The sequence below is a fragment of the Strongylocentrotus purpuratus genome, unplaced genomic scaffold (assembly GCF_000002235.5).
Source record: "Strongylocentrotus purpuratus isolate Spur 01 unplaced genomic scaffold, Spur_5.0 spur5_scaffold_20, whole genome shotgun sequence".
Lineage (NCBI taxonomy): Eukaryota > Metazoa > Echinodermata > Echinoidea > Camarodonta > Strongylocentrotidae > Strongylocentrotus > Strongylocentrotus purpuratus.
In genome coordinates, this window is record NW_022145606.1 from 24,267,010 (window position 1) to 24,283,019 (window position 16,010).

Genomic DNA, 16,010 nt, shown 5'->3' on the forward strand with positions numbered 1-16,010 from the left:
GCTGTATCACCGGGTAGTTGTGGCGAACTGCCCTCGATAAATACATAGTGTCCTAGTGAATAAAAGTCATGAATGTTAGGTGAGAAAAAGGTCTAGGAAACATGTGAGGGATGTATTTGATTACATATAATAAATGCTACTCCCAAAACTTTTATATCTGCTTTAACAAAAAAATCAAAAAAATCTTTGATCAATATTTTGTAACAGGCAATTTCTTTTTTCATCTAAGGTCGAGTAAAATGCCATCCCAGAAAAACATGAATATTTTAATCATGATGCGTTAAAGCAAAATATAATTCACTCTATGTTCGGGCTTAAAATTTAATAATCTGATAATGCAGGGTTGGATGTGTTCTGTGATAGCTTTTATTGTTTTATTTGAAGGAGGAGGTTGACTTGCCGATAAATACGTCAACCGAATGAGTAGATTATACCAATTATAGAAATAATTATCTTCATTACAACATTCGCCCATTAATTATGAACATACTGAAGCAAATTACAATTCAATCCCGATTATAATCTAATGTTACCTACCTGATCCTGTAGCCCCTATGGTGTGGTCGTAGAGGGGGCCGGTGGAAGCTGAAGGTGTACCGCCCCGCACCCTTATCCAGTCAAACTCGTCACTTTGTGCATTGCTCCATTGACAGAACATATTGTTCTCAAAGTCGCAGTCCACTAACAAGGAATATGAAAATACGACGTTAGATAGTCATTGTCATTAGTAACATAGTATACATATCTAATCACATTAACAATTATTTCTAAACATATTGAAAATACATCTGCACTTTGCGTACGTAAGTTTTTGAATCGACGACATGTTTGGAAAATTGTCTCCTCTCATTCTTCATCAGCTGCTTCACCTTTCTATGAAGGCCTGTTGATAAAGTTTGTGTTTGAAAAAGTAAAGGAAAACTTCCTGCAATGAGTCCCAATCGACATGTCTTTTTAATATATCATTTGTTTACATTTAAAAACAGAGAACAAGTTTGACACAACCACTCGCTAATTATTGTTTCTCATATCAATGTCACTACTCATTAGTCAATAGTCATATGATTTGCTTTTTCTCATTATTTTGAGGAAACGTGTGGGATATCGCGTGGAATGGACAAGGGTCTTCTTCGAAGCGTTATAGCAAAATGTCTTTTTCATAGTCTCCCAATTAATTTGTATAGCTGACATAATGTGAGGGCACTGTAAATGATGTTTAGTCACTGTATTTTGCAGCAGTTTGTTTATAGAAAATAGTGATAACAAAGAATATTTACATAATCCTCCACAGCTGCCCTCGATCATCCTGACATTGTCGATTGCAATGTCTCCTTCTTCTCCTGATCCGACAACGCCTTCGAAGACGATCTCGTATCCATTGGAGGTGATCTCGAAGGCGGTGCTATACCATTGGTTGCCTTGGTCACCGGCTAATGATGTAACAATGGTGGATGTCGCATCCGCATTTTGGGTCTGAAGTAAAAGAGAACAAACTCGGAATGAAATCCAGATGTTTTCAAAAACTTCAAATCTGACATGACGCACCCCTTTTGTATGTGTCATGAAACGTACGATGTTTGAATCATTGAAGAAAAAAAAAAAAACCAACATGCAACAGCAACAAAACATTTCTTGCTGGGCCTGGATTTTACCTATATATTTGCTTAAAGTTTGGAGATTTTTTTTTTACTTTGAACATTAGGCATATTTGCGTAATCAAACAATCATTTAAATTATTCCTTTATATTTAACATGATTTTCATATCTTTCAATATGATCTTCTGTTAAAAAAAGTATTCAAGTATCATTTCCTAATACATACAAATACACACGTCACATACCAGGGCCCCGTCTTATAAACAGTTGCCAATCGCAACTGATTGATATCAATCGCAACTATGTACATAAGAGATAGGAAACCTTGCACTGTAAACGATTGTTCGGAGGATTTGCGTCTGATTTGGATCAATCGCAACTCTTTATAGGACAGCGCCCTGGCCATAAATACAAGAATGAGTCGTACTCACCAATATGTTCAAAGTGCCGACGTCTTGCCCGTACATATGGAAGTACAAACTCCAGCAGACGGTTAAAGTCGTATCCGTTGAAATATGAGGTCCAATCAGACGAGCTTTAGCACCAGGTGAACTCGGTTGGGATGCCTCAATGTACATGTAGTGACCTTGGCAAAAGACAATTAAAGCGATCGTAAAAACTTTCGGCTAACCGACTCAAGTGGAATTTGCAATAGTTTTTTTTTTTTGTCGAATCATGTTCGGATTACGTAGCGACGCACAAATCTCGTTAAATTCCCAGATTTTATGAATTTTTTGGGAGATTTTTTCGGTCGTGTTAAAATTCCTTAGGGCAATGCTGAGAGTTCATCACCAACAATTTAAAAACGGCTTCATAAAGTACCGATATTTAATGTGATAACAATATGATCATTACAATCCCTCCGTAGAAATGAATTGCAAAAAAAAAAAAAACTTCCTGATTTAACAAGTTTGGATGAGTTTATTCAAATACAAAAATCATCCAAAAAGTGTAATAAGGTTTTATTTCAAATTCGTTTCCGTATTAACTGTTTGTTTAAACGGCTACCTTGTAACTTTAAAAGGTACAACACATGACATGTTTAATATTCAACTAATAGTTATAGCTTTTGAAAATTAAAAAAAACAGAGATTTACCCAAAATAGTTGAGCCTGCTTCACATGACAATGAGGTAACAGCATATGATACCGTATTATTCTAATCTACTATCGTAAACTATTATGAAGGCGTGATAGCTAAGTAGTAGAACAGTGGTCTCGTATCCAGGAGGTCCCGGCATATTGCTCAGATTGTCTCATTTTCGCTCGCTGGAACATTGCCAGCACAAACCACTCACCTCTACCTCCTGGACGGATCATCGCCCATTCCCATTCACTATACGTTACGTACTAAAAGGCTGTATTGTCTGACCGTTCATGAATATTCATGTTTTTGCTTACCTCGGCAAAATGTTTGATTTTACTAAACGGAAAAATGACGGTGGGGGGTTGGATGAAATGGACATAATGAACCAAGCAGAAGTAATCTATGATAATTCATGCTTCTTATCCTTCGTGTGCTTGACCTATAATCTTAAAATCACTTGGCAAACTGAGTCCAAAGTTCGACTCGTTTCACCTGTGTATTATAGGCAACGGCGAGCTTGCAACCTATTTTGATCAAATTACGGTGGGTGAACTTTCAAAAGTCAATGGGACATGAGGGTTCCAATGAAAGAGCTAGCGATAATGTAAGTCGGGGTGAATGTGCTTTTCGTTTAAACAAAAAATGAACTTTTAACGATTTTGGGGGGTAAAATTCCATAGGCTAACATGTTAGGCTGCTGACTCTGAAGATAGGGGGCGTTGCGAAATGAGACTAAACGGAGGTATATGGGTTCGAAACAAGGTTGATGCGCTGGTGCCCTTCGGTAAGGCATACATTTTCATTACCAAGTCGCTCGGAGAGGACTTCAAGCCTTCTGTCCCCTAGTTGCTTACTTAAAAGCAGACACAGCTTTATTACCAGGCAGGTCAAACAATCCATAAAACGAACAAACTGTTACACGTTTCTTACCATAAGCTGTTCCATATGTAACGTCAACGGATGGTCCAGTGAGTGACGTAGGCGTGTCACCTGATCCGTACGTCCAATCAAAATTGTCGGTGGTATCTTGCCGATAGCCACAGAGGAGAGAGTTCTCAAAATCACATGTCGGCGTGGCTGAAAAAGATTAAAACACAATTCGGAAATTATAGGTAAACACCGTTTTTCTCTAGTTTCAATACAGATATATTGCCAACTTAGGCCCGATTGATCCAGACCAAATCAATACATAGTTGCGATTGAAAACAATCGCAACATAAGTTGCGATTAAAATCAAAACTTTATTAGACGGGTTCCTTAAATGCGTGATAGAAGTTCGTACAGTGCAATTGATTACAATTACTTGTGTATAGTTTATATAATACTGACCAAATACTAATCATTGCAAATAAGATACTAGATGACAATAGACTAAACCAACTATAACTGATAATTATAATCAGGATCATAGCGAAGTAAAGGAATTGGATCAACAATATATTCGAAGCGAATCTAAAACTTAGAAAATGAGTTCAACGACTGTGGTGCTTGTGCCATATTAATTAATAAGCATATTTCATCCTGTGTGGCTTCTAGAAAAATGTGGAAAAAGTGAAGATCATTCTATTTTAAAGACCATTAGACTTACAATTGGTCCACACATTCAATGAAATTGAGCCAGCCCACTTATAGTGTATATGCCCCGTTCATTTCTTGATAAGAATCTGACTTTTAAGTCGTTGGATACTGTTTTTGTCTATGTCATCCACTTATGAATGTATAAACCTCATACATAACACTAATGGCAAATAGGGTATTAACATTTACCGGGGCAGTCTCCGGGGTAGATCCGGATGTCATCTATTGCTATATCTCCGGTGAACGAGGCTCCAACATAAGCTTGGAACACAACCTGCACATACAAAATGAAAATGTACAAATGAAGGAGCCCGTTTTATATGATTCTAATGAATACCATGTCAAGAGTACGATTAAATGTTTTTCTTTCAAGAACATTATATCTATGTTATGCTTAAGAAATGTGATATATCTGTTGATATAAAATGATATTTTCTCATAATATTTATCTTTAGAAATTATAATAAATATACTGACTGTCGAATAATGATGCTCAATAATTATAAATGATCAGAAAAATATATTGCACTATTTGCATGTTGAAAAAAAAACATTTTTAACATGAAACTGTCACCAAAAGTACAAAACAAATCATTTAGAACAACGAGAGAATAGCATTACCCTCTCCTTATTTTTCAATGTGTGTCTATAGTAATGAATGTTACTTATATATCGTCAAACCAACTCTGTGGTGTACTCAAGGTGCATGGAGAAATAATTCAGAAATAAACATAAACATTTGTACATAATCTTTAAATGAATAAGCAGTTATACACTCTTCGATGTCTTCAGGAAGGATATTCCATAAAGTAAAACGTGCTACAGCAAAGGATCTTCCCCCCTCCCATATTTGTGCAACTTTAGATATGACAAGGGAACCGTAAGTGGATGGGCGTATAAGATCTCTTGGGGTGTAATTTTGGATTAAAGAAATAACGTATTGGGGAGCAGAACCGTGAATACAGTGAAAAGTGAGCAACAAATTTGGAAAATAATGGAGGCAGTCAGTGTATTATAAAAAGTAATCTTTAAAACATTTAAATTAGATTTTTTTTTCTTCCTTTGATTTATCTTAGTCCTCAGAATCCTTACCTAGTACAATTAATTACCCGCTTAACTTGGCGATTTCCCTTACCTGGAAAGCCACCTGTTCAGCAATGACCACCGATCCGGGGTACCACACGTCTCCTTTCTCGCCCTGACTGCTCCATACCACATTACCAATGTCACCCGGAGCAGAATCATTCCTCCTGGTGAGGACGTTCAGGGTCTCAACGGTCGGACCAAACATGTGGTAGTAGAATGTGAAGCATTGGCGGTAGGTGGTAGGGATGAGCGTGCTCATGAAGCGGGCCTCGTCACCGGGGACACGGGGGCTGGAGGTCTCGATGAAGACGTAGTATCCGGTAGCTGTCGGGAGGGGATGGATAAGAAGGGGGAAGGGAAACAAAGAAGAATGAGAATTAAAAAAAAGAGGAAGAAGTTAGGAAATGATAATGCTGATAATAATTATAATTATAATATTAATAATGATAAAAAGAATAAAAAAAAGAAGAAGAAGGATCAGAAAGAAGAATGAGAAGAAAAAGAACAAGAACAAGAACAAGAAAAAGAAGAAGGAGAGGAAGAAGGAGAAGAAGAAGAAGAAGAGGAAGAAGAAGAAGGAAACAGATAACATAGAGAACAGTAGGAAGTAGAAGAAGATCCAGAAGAAGAAAAACAACACCAAGAAAAAGCATGAAGAAATTAAATGTTAATCAATTGTAATAAATATTGTTTACTGTCTCTCATCTAGTGGCATACGGCTTTGATTTAGAGCATGAGCGATGATCCAGCCGCCCTTTAACACTTACTTGAATGCTCTCATTTCTAATTGGTTGCTTTAGTGCTGCAATCATTGCTATCTCTGATGCAATTAGTAAGCATTTTGATTGGTATACAACATGTCAAATTGTAAAGGTGTACCGCCAATCAATAGACCATCATTGGATTAATTTGAATTTAATTTAAATGGCTTACCCGTGCCTGTTGTGTGGTCTATGGATGGTCCTGTATCTAGGGATGACGTGGCACCGGTCAGCCTTGTCCAATCAAATGTGTCGTCCTGAGCCTGTGTGTAGCCACACCAGTCATCTTCAAAGTCGCAGTCCCACTCGCCAGATTCTGCGTAACCAAATCATTAAATCAATGTTGTCATTTATCAGCATATTTTTCAAATTTAATCATTATTCATATTAAAGATATAACACAAATCAAGCAACCGTTAATTTCATTTATTAGATTTGTCATTTCACGGCCAATAAAAAGACATCTTAAATAAATAAACTGTACATCCGAAAACTTTTCCACTTATCTTGGGCACTTAGGGTCATTTGATTCCTTTCTATTTCATTCCATTTATTGCTTGAAAAGGAACGCAATTATGGCACGTAAAATACCCTTGCCCAAATCGATATCCATCCCTTTAATCCTGTAATTAATGAATTGAAATTTGCGATGCAGGAAAAACTTTAATCTATGATTCCGACTCCTAACTGACATATTAAACCACTTTGTATGCAGCGTACTTTGGAATTATGCAAAGAACTAGTAGCAAGACTAAGACAAATTAGCAGGGAGAAGTTATATTTCCAGGAAAAGTGGTATTTCTTTATAATGTTACAAAGTATCATAACGTTAGGGTAACGGATCTCCAAACCCGGATAAGATGATAATACAGTATAAACAATTGTTACCATTACAGAGTCCATCGACGGTAATAAACGTATCATCGATGGCTATATCCCCTGTGTAGTTCGCTCCATAGGTCGCCTCTATCGCTATCTGGTATGGGTTCAAGTTGGATGTTGACACTTGACCTTTGACCCATCGATCACCATGGTTACCAGACTCACTCCACTCCAGGGCCATGTTACCATTGACACCATCGATTAGGTAAACGTTGAGTTCACCAACACCTAAAAAGTTATTTTAAAATCAATTGCTGTGAAGCCTGAAATTCACTTCGTTGTTTGAAGGGATTGAACAAAACAATGTTCATGTTTTCAAAATAAATTAAATTATCATCATGAATTTAAACAAACAATCTACACGCCATAAGATAGGTTTTTATTTCTTGTTGGATTGAGGCACGTCCAACTTATCTATACTGAGAGAATCTTGTTTCAATGTCACCTTTTCGTTGTCAATGTATGTATCAATCAATTTGTACATTTGCTCGTATTGTTTATGCTTTGAGAAAAATTGAATAAAAAGATTTTATTTTAAAACGAAATATCAAGGAGTTATCATTATAAGAGGAACAGTTTCGTCCTTTTTTAAGACCGCAAATGCCTTCAGAGTGCATGGTTATTGATCTTATTATTACTCATGACATTTCTAGTGCCCTCTTGGGGTCTGATATTGCTATGAAGGTACTTGTAGACTACAAAGTTTTTAAAATTTATATTAAATCCTATCATACCAATTCAGCTGCACTTTGAACAAAATTGCGGTGACCGTTAATTTAGTTATCTAATAATAATAATAATACACCGGAGCCCCATAAATATTATAAATGGTTATATTTATTTATGGATATTTCTGCCGTCTCTGAACCGATTATGGTAAAAAAAAAGAGAGATGATTTTGTCATTAGATTACAGACTCTTTTCAAATTTGACACTCAGTTTATTTGGTGTAGCGCCCTCTGCAACAAAGCTCATCTATCCCTTTTATTTAAATTCCACTTACCTGCACCATACATATGATACCAGAAAGTGAAGCAGCCGTCAGAGGGCGGGCTGAATTCACTAATCAACCATGCCTTGTCACCAGCAACAAGCGTGCTTGTTTCGATGAACACGTAATGACCTAAAAGACAAAGAGAATATAAACAAATACATGCCTTTAATCCTTCATCAATAACGTGTTACTCTACAGATAATGATGTAAAGAAAAACGTCTACTATGTCCTTGAGGAGGAAAAATATTAAGATGCTTAACAACTCTTCCCCCTCCACCCTTATGTTACCTTCATTTGGCATTGTTAGTATTTTTTCGTTTGCTTGTTGGTTTACGTCTCTGTGCTTTGTTCATTTGTATTATTTCATAGAAGAAAGTACAAAGAACACAGTCTGTCCTGTTTGGCCATCGCATTACAGACTTTGCAATTTATTTGCCAAATATTTAAGTACCTTAATAATTGAATAAAGAGTAAGTATCCCATTTGAAAGGAAAACAATAAATGGAGATTTACAAAGAAAGATAAATGGAGATTTACAAAGAAAGAGAGGGAAAAACTTGGACGAAGAGAGAGAGAGGGAGAGGGGGGGGGGGGGGGGGGGCTAAATTGGAGCGACAGAAATGTAATCTAATGACAAAGAGGAGAAGCCGGGACAAAGACATTATTATGTAAAGTGTGGTTGTGAGTATGCAAGGGAGAGAGAGAGAGAGAGAGAGAGAGAGAAAGAGAGGAGAGTTACAGTGGGACGGTGAATAGAAAGGGAAACCAGACATGGAATAAATGTAGTTACCACTCGACGAAGAAAGGGTGTGGTCTTTGCTAGGCCCGGTCGTGACACTGGGCGTGGCACCGCTACTCAATGTCCAATCAAAGTTGTCCCCCGTCCGTGTGTTGGTCCAGTAACAGTAGTCAGATTCAAAGTCGCAAAAACCTAGAAAAGAACAATAGTAATACTAAATAATACTTCTGATTCTGATTAATTTCAAGTATTTCCACAAATCTACGTAATTCTTGAAGTTTGATATAATCATGAACAAAATCAAATCATACGTTTTACTTGTATTATGTAACGCGCTTCATATCTCTATATCTTAGAACACAAGGCTAAGACGATCTTTGTCGCATGCTGTTGTTATTCTTTTGCACGTAATCAAGCTTATTATAATAAGACCACGGTTCATCGCGGCACATATGACGAATCTTTATTGTCTTTGCAACGTTATTTATATGTAACATCAAAACTGATAACAAAGTCTTATTTAATTTACCTGGTGGTGCGCACGCTCCGTATTCAAACGTGATGTCATCAACCAACATATCAGCAGCGGTCGTTACACCTACAACAGCCTGAAGTACAACCTTTAAGGCAATAGAAATAAGAAGAACATTTTCAAAATTTTATAGAAAACAATGTGTGTACATTTTTAAAAAGGGGATTTAGATTATTATTTCTTGAAGGGAGCTCATTCTTAAGAAAATATAAGCGCTCTCATTCTTTGGAAAGATTTACTTGCTGTACCTTTAACGACAGTTTAGTACTCTACCCTAAAATGTGCCGGTAGTTCACTAAAAAAAAATATGATTTTTGAAGAAGAGAAAATGAAGAAAAAAAATGAAGCAGAGAAAATGAAGAAAATAGACAACGATATAATATGGAAGGCTTACTCAAACGACTAGTTTCTTATGTTTCATCTTTGCTTAACGTTAGTAGGTATAAGGATCTTAGTGATCATCTAAACGCAAATTTGTGTGCTGTGTACTAGAAATTAGAATAAGATTATTGTTATTGTTATTGTTTGAAACCATCCTTCGGCATCGTTTTTTTTTAAATAACATGCGTTATTGATTTGGTTCCATTCGTAGATTAGATTCATTCGAACATAAAAATATTCATGCAATCGACAAACTGGTCTCACCTGGAATGTCGCATTCGATTTTAAAGTCACACTCGCAAACTGCCAATCATTCGACGTCACTCCAACTGTCGATGTCCAATACGGCCCATAGAGGGCGCCATTTATAGACTCCCAAACTGCCAAGTACCCTTCATTCGGGTCATTATGTATGTGATACCAAAACGTCATACAATCGCCCTCTTCTGTTGCGTCATATGAGGGACTGTAAATCAGTGCTTGGTCACCAGGAGCACGTTCCGATGTCGTGTTCGCAAAAAGAACGTTACCTGTAATTTGAAACAAATTATGATAAACAAATGAACCAACAAACAAGCATGCGAGATTCACGTTTTGAATCGTCGTTTTATATACTCAAATTGTTTTTTGAAGGAGTATAATTTAAAATGCACTATTATTATCAATTCATAACCTGAGGAATACAAATCTGACCTATATATGAGTTCGAGCTTAAATGATCTCGTGAAGGCAATGATGAGAAGACAGTTGCCATTTTACTGATATTATTTTTCTAACCGTTTTACAAGTATTAATATCTTATTTTGCAAAGAATCGGTTGCAGATCCGTTATCTTAAAATCATTTTTTGTTACCCCCTGTCACTCCGTGTATGTTGTTTTCTTATATTAATATGTAGCAATGATAATATTAATTGTTTAGAAGTTTCAAAAAAATCTAAATAATATCATAAACCTTATCATTTACAAAATCACGGAACACGATGAGAAACATAAATTACATAAACGTTCATACACAAAGCTGTTATAATATTTATCTTTTCATGAAATGATTGTATCAATGTGTTTCATTCTTGATATATGACATTTGTAGCATCTAAGAACTTTCTTGATCAATCGAAAGAGTCATATAGATTAAACATTCTGAGAAGATATACAGTGGAATAATCCACGTTGTCACAATTATGTCACGAAGAGAGGTAACAACAAATCATCTAACTTTATGAGCTACAGAGTAGTACCATCACAAAATGTAATGTTATTACATTATAACACGTAGATAAAGTCATCAGTGGAATATAGGTGAAAGGGGGACTAACGTACCTGCCGGGGTTCCCGTTGTATGGTCGTTGTATAAAGAGCCACTAGGGACTTCAGAAGCTTTTCCTCTTACCCAGTCAAAGTCATCTAGGACAGCTTCCTGCTTCCAGCTACAATCACTAGCCTCAAAATCACAGGTTCCTAAAGTTTGAAGAATACCAACAGAAATTGATTGAATTTTAAAGAAAAATGTTAATTTTCACAGCCTTTATGATATTATAATTAGATGCGTAATCCACTTAATTATCCACGAGTCATAGGCAGCCATATGATCCATATTCCTTATTTCTTGGGTAGCCAATTTTATTCATGTTACAAATATGTGCTTGCTAATGAATTATGTTGCAAATGGAAATCAAGAAAAATCCCTGTGGAGGGAAAGGTATAACAAAAATCTCTATTTTAACAATTTTGTGAAAGCGTTGTCCTTTTTCTTCTAGTTTTCGGACCAGGTAATAGTCACTTTCTAATCGGTAATGCTACAAGGGGAGTAATGTTATTATTAGATACCAGTCCTTCATGTGTATCGTTTTAAGAAATTCTTGTGTACCAAGAGAAAAAAGTAAACAAAGGGGAGAGAGAAAGAAAGAAAGAGAGAGAGAGAGAGAAAGAAAGAAAGAGATGGATAGAGAGAGAGGGAGAAAAACAAAGAAGTAGAAGAAAAAAGGGAATAAGGAGAAGAAGAGAGAAATAGGCGAGGAGGAGACATAGAGACATGTATACTGCCAAGAAGGCATGGGAAGAAAAATGTGTGATCAAATAATGAAAACTTACTTGAAGGAGGACAGATTCCGTTGTAATATTTGATGTCATCGATTGCTATATCACTCTCGAATGAGGACCCAATGATACCTTCAAAGACAATCTGCATTGAGAGAACAATCAGTAAAATAGGAATGAATGCGATATTCCATGAAATCTTTACTTACAAGGGCCGACACAGATTAAGTTGTTGCAATATTACTTCAAATATATGATTGAATGCATACTTCCCCGCCAATAGTGAACAGCTCCTCATCGGCTACTGGTTGAATCAATGGCGAGTGGATGCGAACCAAGAATAAAATGACGATTCAGATTGTGATAATTAAATCTATATTAACATATGCTTTGTCGTGATATCCACGATTATTTCTAGAAAGTGGGAAAGCCCCTTTCATATAGTCTCGTCTTTTTCAAGATACTGAAATGTCTAAAATAATATGAGGTTTACGAGAAATCCATATCAATATCATTATTATAAACATTCTTAGCATATTCTTTCAGTTTATAAACATTGGTATTACGCTTTTTAGATTTGTTTGAGAAGACGGTGAATAAGTTAAAATCTGCATCCAAAAATCCAATTAATCATCAAGGTAATAGGGAAACTGAAGAGAAGGCCATTTTGCATCAACAACTGTTTTACTAGGGTACCGTTTCAAGAATACCATTCAGATGATCTCGAGACGTCTTCGAGAGTCAATTCTGATATAATCGCAGCTACCTACTGAAAGGGGCTTGATACCCACCTTGAAGTTGCTCCCGCCCGAGTCAATATTAATCGACGAGAGGAGCCACCTATTTCCATAATCTCTCAACCCTTTGGTGAAGATAGTGGTCTCTGACCCGGACTCATCAAGGACATTGACGTTGAGGGCGCCCATGGTGGCGCCATACATGTGGTAGTAAAACTCCAAACAGCGCCCTCCAGAGGTGGTTGCATTCTGGAGAGTCGACACGAGTCTGGCCTTTTCACCTGGTAACCGTGGGCTAGAACTCTCGATGTACACGTAGAACCCTGTTACAAGTGATTGAAATAGAGGGGAATGTAGGTATTCATAAGATGGGGTAAAGGCGATTTGTATTTGGGAAGCTATACAGCGGAAAGAGACCGGATGCAACCGTTTTTTTGTCGTGAGAGACCCGTAGGTATTCTTTCACAGAAGCAATATGCAGATGGGAGGGGCATTCAATCAGTAAAAAGTAAGTACAAGCTTTATACATTTTACTTGAATAGCAATGATAATTTGACTCAAGGCAATCATGTCTTTTACAAAATTGCCTAATCGTAATCAGCCTTGAGCCATGCATAAATACTCGAATAAATATCTTGAAGCGGCCTGAAGGCAATAACAAAATGTTGATGTTGCAAAAAACCCTAAAACTCCTTTGATTTACATTATATATCAGAAATGACATGCTTTCTGTTCATGACTCCTTTTGTTATAGCTTTGTGTACCAGGTGTTTGGCCATTCACGATAATTCGGACTTTGGAGGTTTCTCACTAACATGCTTCGGTTCTAAATTTTGTGAATTTGGGTCTTACATTATTGAACAAACCCTGTCACAAAGAGCATTACCATATTAAGTTGTTATGTCCGTCTGATTGTAGACAAATAACAAAAACTATCAAAAACTATCAAAACCACAAAACAGGATCAATAGAAGAAAACATGATGGTGGTGGGCAACAATTTTACACGAACCAGAGAAGGATGCCTTTTCTTTTCAATTAGAATAAACAAAAGTTGGCCTATGTATTATCACTAAAGGTATTCTCCGGTACACTGTACAGGGCTGACCCACATTATTATTGAGTTTAAACCATTGACCGGGATTAAACTACCTTTGTTAATCTTAGGGCTTAGATTATTGCACATACCTGATCCAGATGTATGATCATTAGAAGGGCCTGTATTGGTTGATGTTGTAGCTCCTGTTATCCTGGCCCAGTTAAAATCATCGGCGACATCTTGGACATACGAACACAGATCTCCATCGAAATTGCAAGACGCCGAACCAGTGAGTGTATTCGGTTCAGCATATGTCGGTTGGACTAAAATTTAAAAAATGAGATGTGTCATAATGTTTTAGTTTGTTTTGTTCTTCCGCAGCCCCAACTCTTTCTCCATTTCCAATTGACAGTTAAAGCTGGTGTTTTGGCTGGTTAATCTTTCTCCTTTTACACAATGCTACGGTGTTTTTTCACTCGAATTATTGTAAACATCGTACAAATAAAAGTATTCCAAATTGCACGTGGCTAATTCAGGGATTGTGCTGGGTTCAGCGTAAGTTGGTTAGGATAGATAGGAAAAGGCCAAATCGTAACATATCCTAATTATTTCTGTTATTTTTTGTTTTCTCTGTGAAACCCATCGCAGCCCATCCCTTTCCCCCTGTATTATCAATGTGACATATTCGCAAGTCGGGTTTTCAACTGGCCAGCATTTAACTATGTTCACCATGTATTCCGTTTAACAAGAAAATTAATGATACTGTGGGGCTCGTTGTACCAAACTTAGCATTGATAGTAACTTTGCCATTGGTGGTTAATTCCATACAAACCTTGATTTGATTGGCTGTTGAATGGTGTTGCCATGGTATATTTAATAGTAATGACAAAGTTGCCACCAGTGTCAAGTTTTTTACAACAAAACCAGGGTTATCTATTGTTATTATTAATTAAAATTTTCCCGAGTTCTGATCTATTTTCCCCTATCTCGCCTTTAAATCAAATCCCTTTTCTTTTCGTTCAATTTTTCCTCGCTCTCATATTCTCTATCTATTCCAATATAATTCAATTGTTTACAACTTTTCCATTTTATTTTAATGTTTTATGAAACAAGTGCTATCGTTGTTCTAAATCTTAATTTGATTATAAATACACCGGACTGAGAAACGCGTTATTGATGAACAAATGGAAAATAAACTATACTCACTATCGCATGCTCCCTCTGCAATGTCAATGTCGTCAATAGCAGTGTCACCATAGGGTACCGTAGTTAAAATAGCAGCAATATATATCTGTGATGCAATAAAAACAAAGATATATTCATCTTGCTTTGATATACAACAAATACTCCTCGACTGTTATAAATATTATCCAGCATTACAAATACTAATGATAGGCATTTATATGGCGCCGTCTATTTATACAAACTCTATTCCGAGGTGCACTAATTTTTACCCGGCTTTAGCCTAGCTGCCATTACAGCGCTCTATCATTTCAAGGAATTAATTACTGCCTTATATTGTCTCATACATAGCACTCTAATTAGATCCAATAACAATTAAAATGATTGTATCATACGATATTAAAATGAAATATCCTAAGAAGATTGTTGGTTGGAATTAATATCATGTCCTAAACAGTAACTTTACTTAGGAAAGTTTTTACTGAACACCGTATAAGCAAAATAAGTTTTGAACAATTTAATTGGAGCATATCTACGTTTATTACCACGAAGAGATTGATATAACATTTCCAATGTACTTAATTAATTTTATTTGTGAAGAAGACGCTGTTTTTTCAATCTTTTTTTTTTTTGGTTAGCGAATGCCTCCGATGGCTGAAATGGTCATTCTAAATGGAATTATTTTGCCTAACATATATCCCTCATTGTTGCAGCAATGCAGGCATACACATTTTCTACACACATACCTCATACACTAGTATTGCATGTGACATAATGAGAGTTACATTGACCAATAACGTTCATAAAATTGTAGAGGAGTTTAAAATGGGGTGTAGCATGACGCGCGCGCTGACTGTTAATCAAGACCATTCGTTTACGTGCAGTTGTCTAAAAGAAGTCGTAGATGGCGTTAGCCAGTAATTGCCATGCTCCACTCGCTTTAAAGCCTGTGAGAAAAGGGTGCAACGGGATCAACTTGGACGGATTGCATTCTATTCTCACCTCATCTACAGTGTCGAAGTCTACGGTGACCTGTCCGTTGAGCCAGGTCTGCTGGTCAATATTCTGCTGACCAGCGAGCATCCACAGGACCTCCCGGCTGAGACTCCCCGATCCCATCGATGTATAGACCACGAGCTCCCCGGTGTCCACGCCAAACATCATGTACCAGAAACTGAGGCAGCGCTGCCCCGTGAGACTCGGGGCGCCAAGGAAGAGCACGGCTTGTTCCCCGGCGATCTGGGGTGACGTCTCGACAAACATGTAATGTCCTGCGGTGGTGAATATGTCTTTAGCATTGGTGTTTACAGGTTCAGAATGAATGCTAGTAAAGCTTTATATTCATGTTAACTGTCAAAATATTCACATTCGGGGTGGAT

General features: G+C 36.8%; 2 protein-coding genes across 2 annotated transcripts in view; both read right to left on the bottom strand.

The window, feature by feature from the left end:
* Positions 1 to 767: 767 nt before the first annotated feature.
* Positions 768 to 12,340, bottom strand: LOC115927652 (MAM and LDL-receptor class A domain-containing protein 1-like). Its single transcript, XM_030993780.1, has 15 exons — positions 12,326 to 12,340; positions 11,729 to 11,819; positions 10,958 to 11,095; positions 9,901 to 10,166; positions 9,253 to 9,343; positions 8,775 to 8,915; positions 7,993 to 8,112; positions 6,996 to 7,217; positions 6,280 to 6,423; positions 5,396 to 5,670; positions 4,450 to 4,534; positions 3,613 to 3,759; positions 2,028 to 2,182; positions 1,278 to 1,473; positions 768 to 883 (listed from the first exon to the last, which is right to left on the bottom strand). The coding sequence occupies exons 1-15, from the start codon at positions 12,338 to 12,340 to the stop codon at positions 768 to 770; spliced, it is 2,202 nt and encodes a 733-aa protein (XP_030849640.1).
* A 47-nt stretch (positions 12,341 to 12,387) lies between these two features.
* The window catches only part of LOC105437103 (MAM and LDL-receptor class A domain-containing protein 1-like), a 29,007-nt gene continuing 25,384 nt past the window's right edge, over positions 12,388 to 16,010 (bottom strand). Inside the window, exons 28-31 of the mRNA XM_030993781.1 lie at positions 15,634 to 15,902; positions 14,656 to 14,740; positions 13,599 to 13,772; positions 12,388 to 12,734 (exon numbers count right to left, since the gene is read on the bottom strand). Of these exons, the coding sequence (XP_030849641.1) occupies positions 12,388 to 12,734; positions 13,599 to 13,772; positions 14,656 to 14,740; positions 15,634 to 15,902 (875 nt within the window). The remainder of the gene's footprint in view (positions 12,735 to 13,598; positions 13,773 to 14,655; positions 14,741 to 15,633; positions 15,903 to 16,010) is intronic.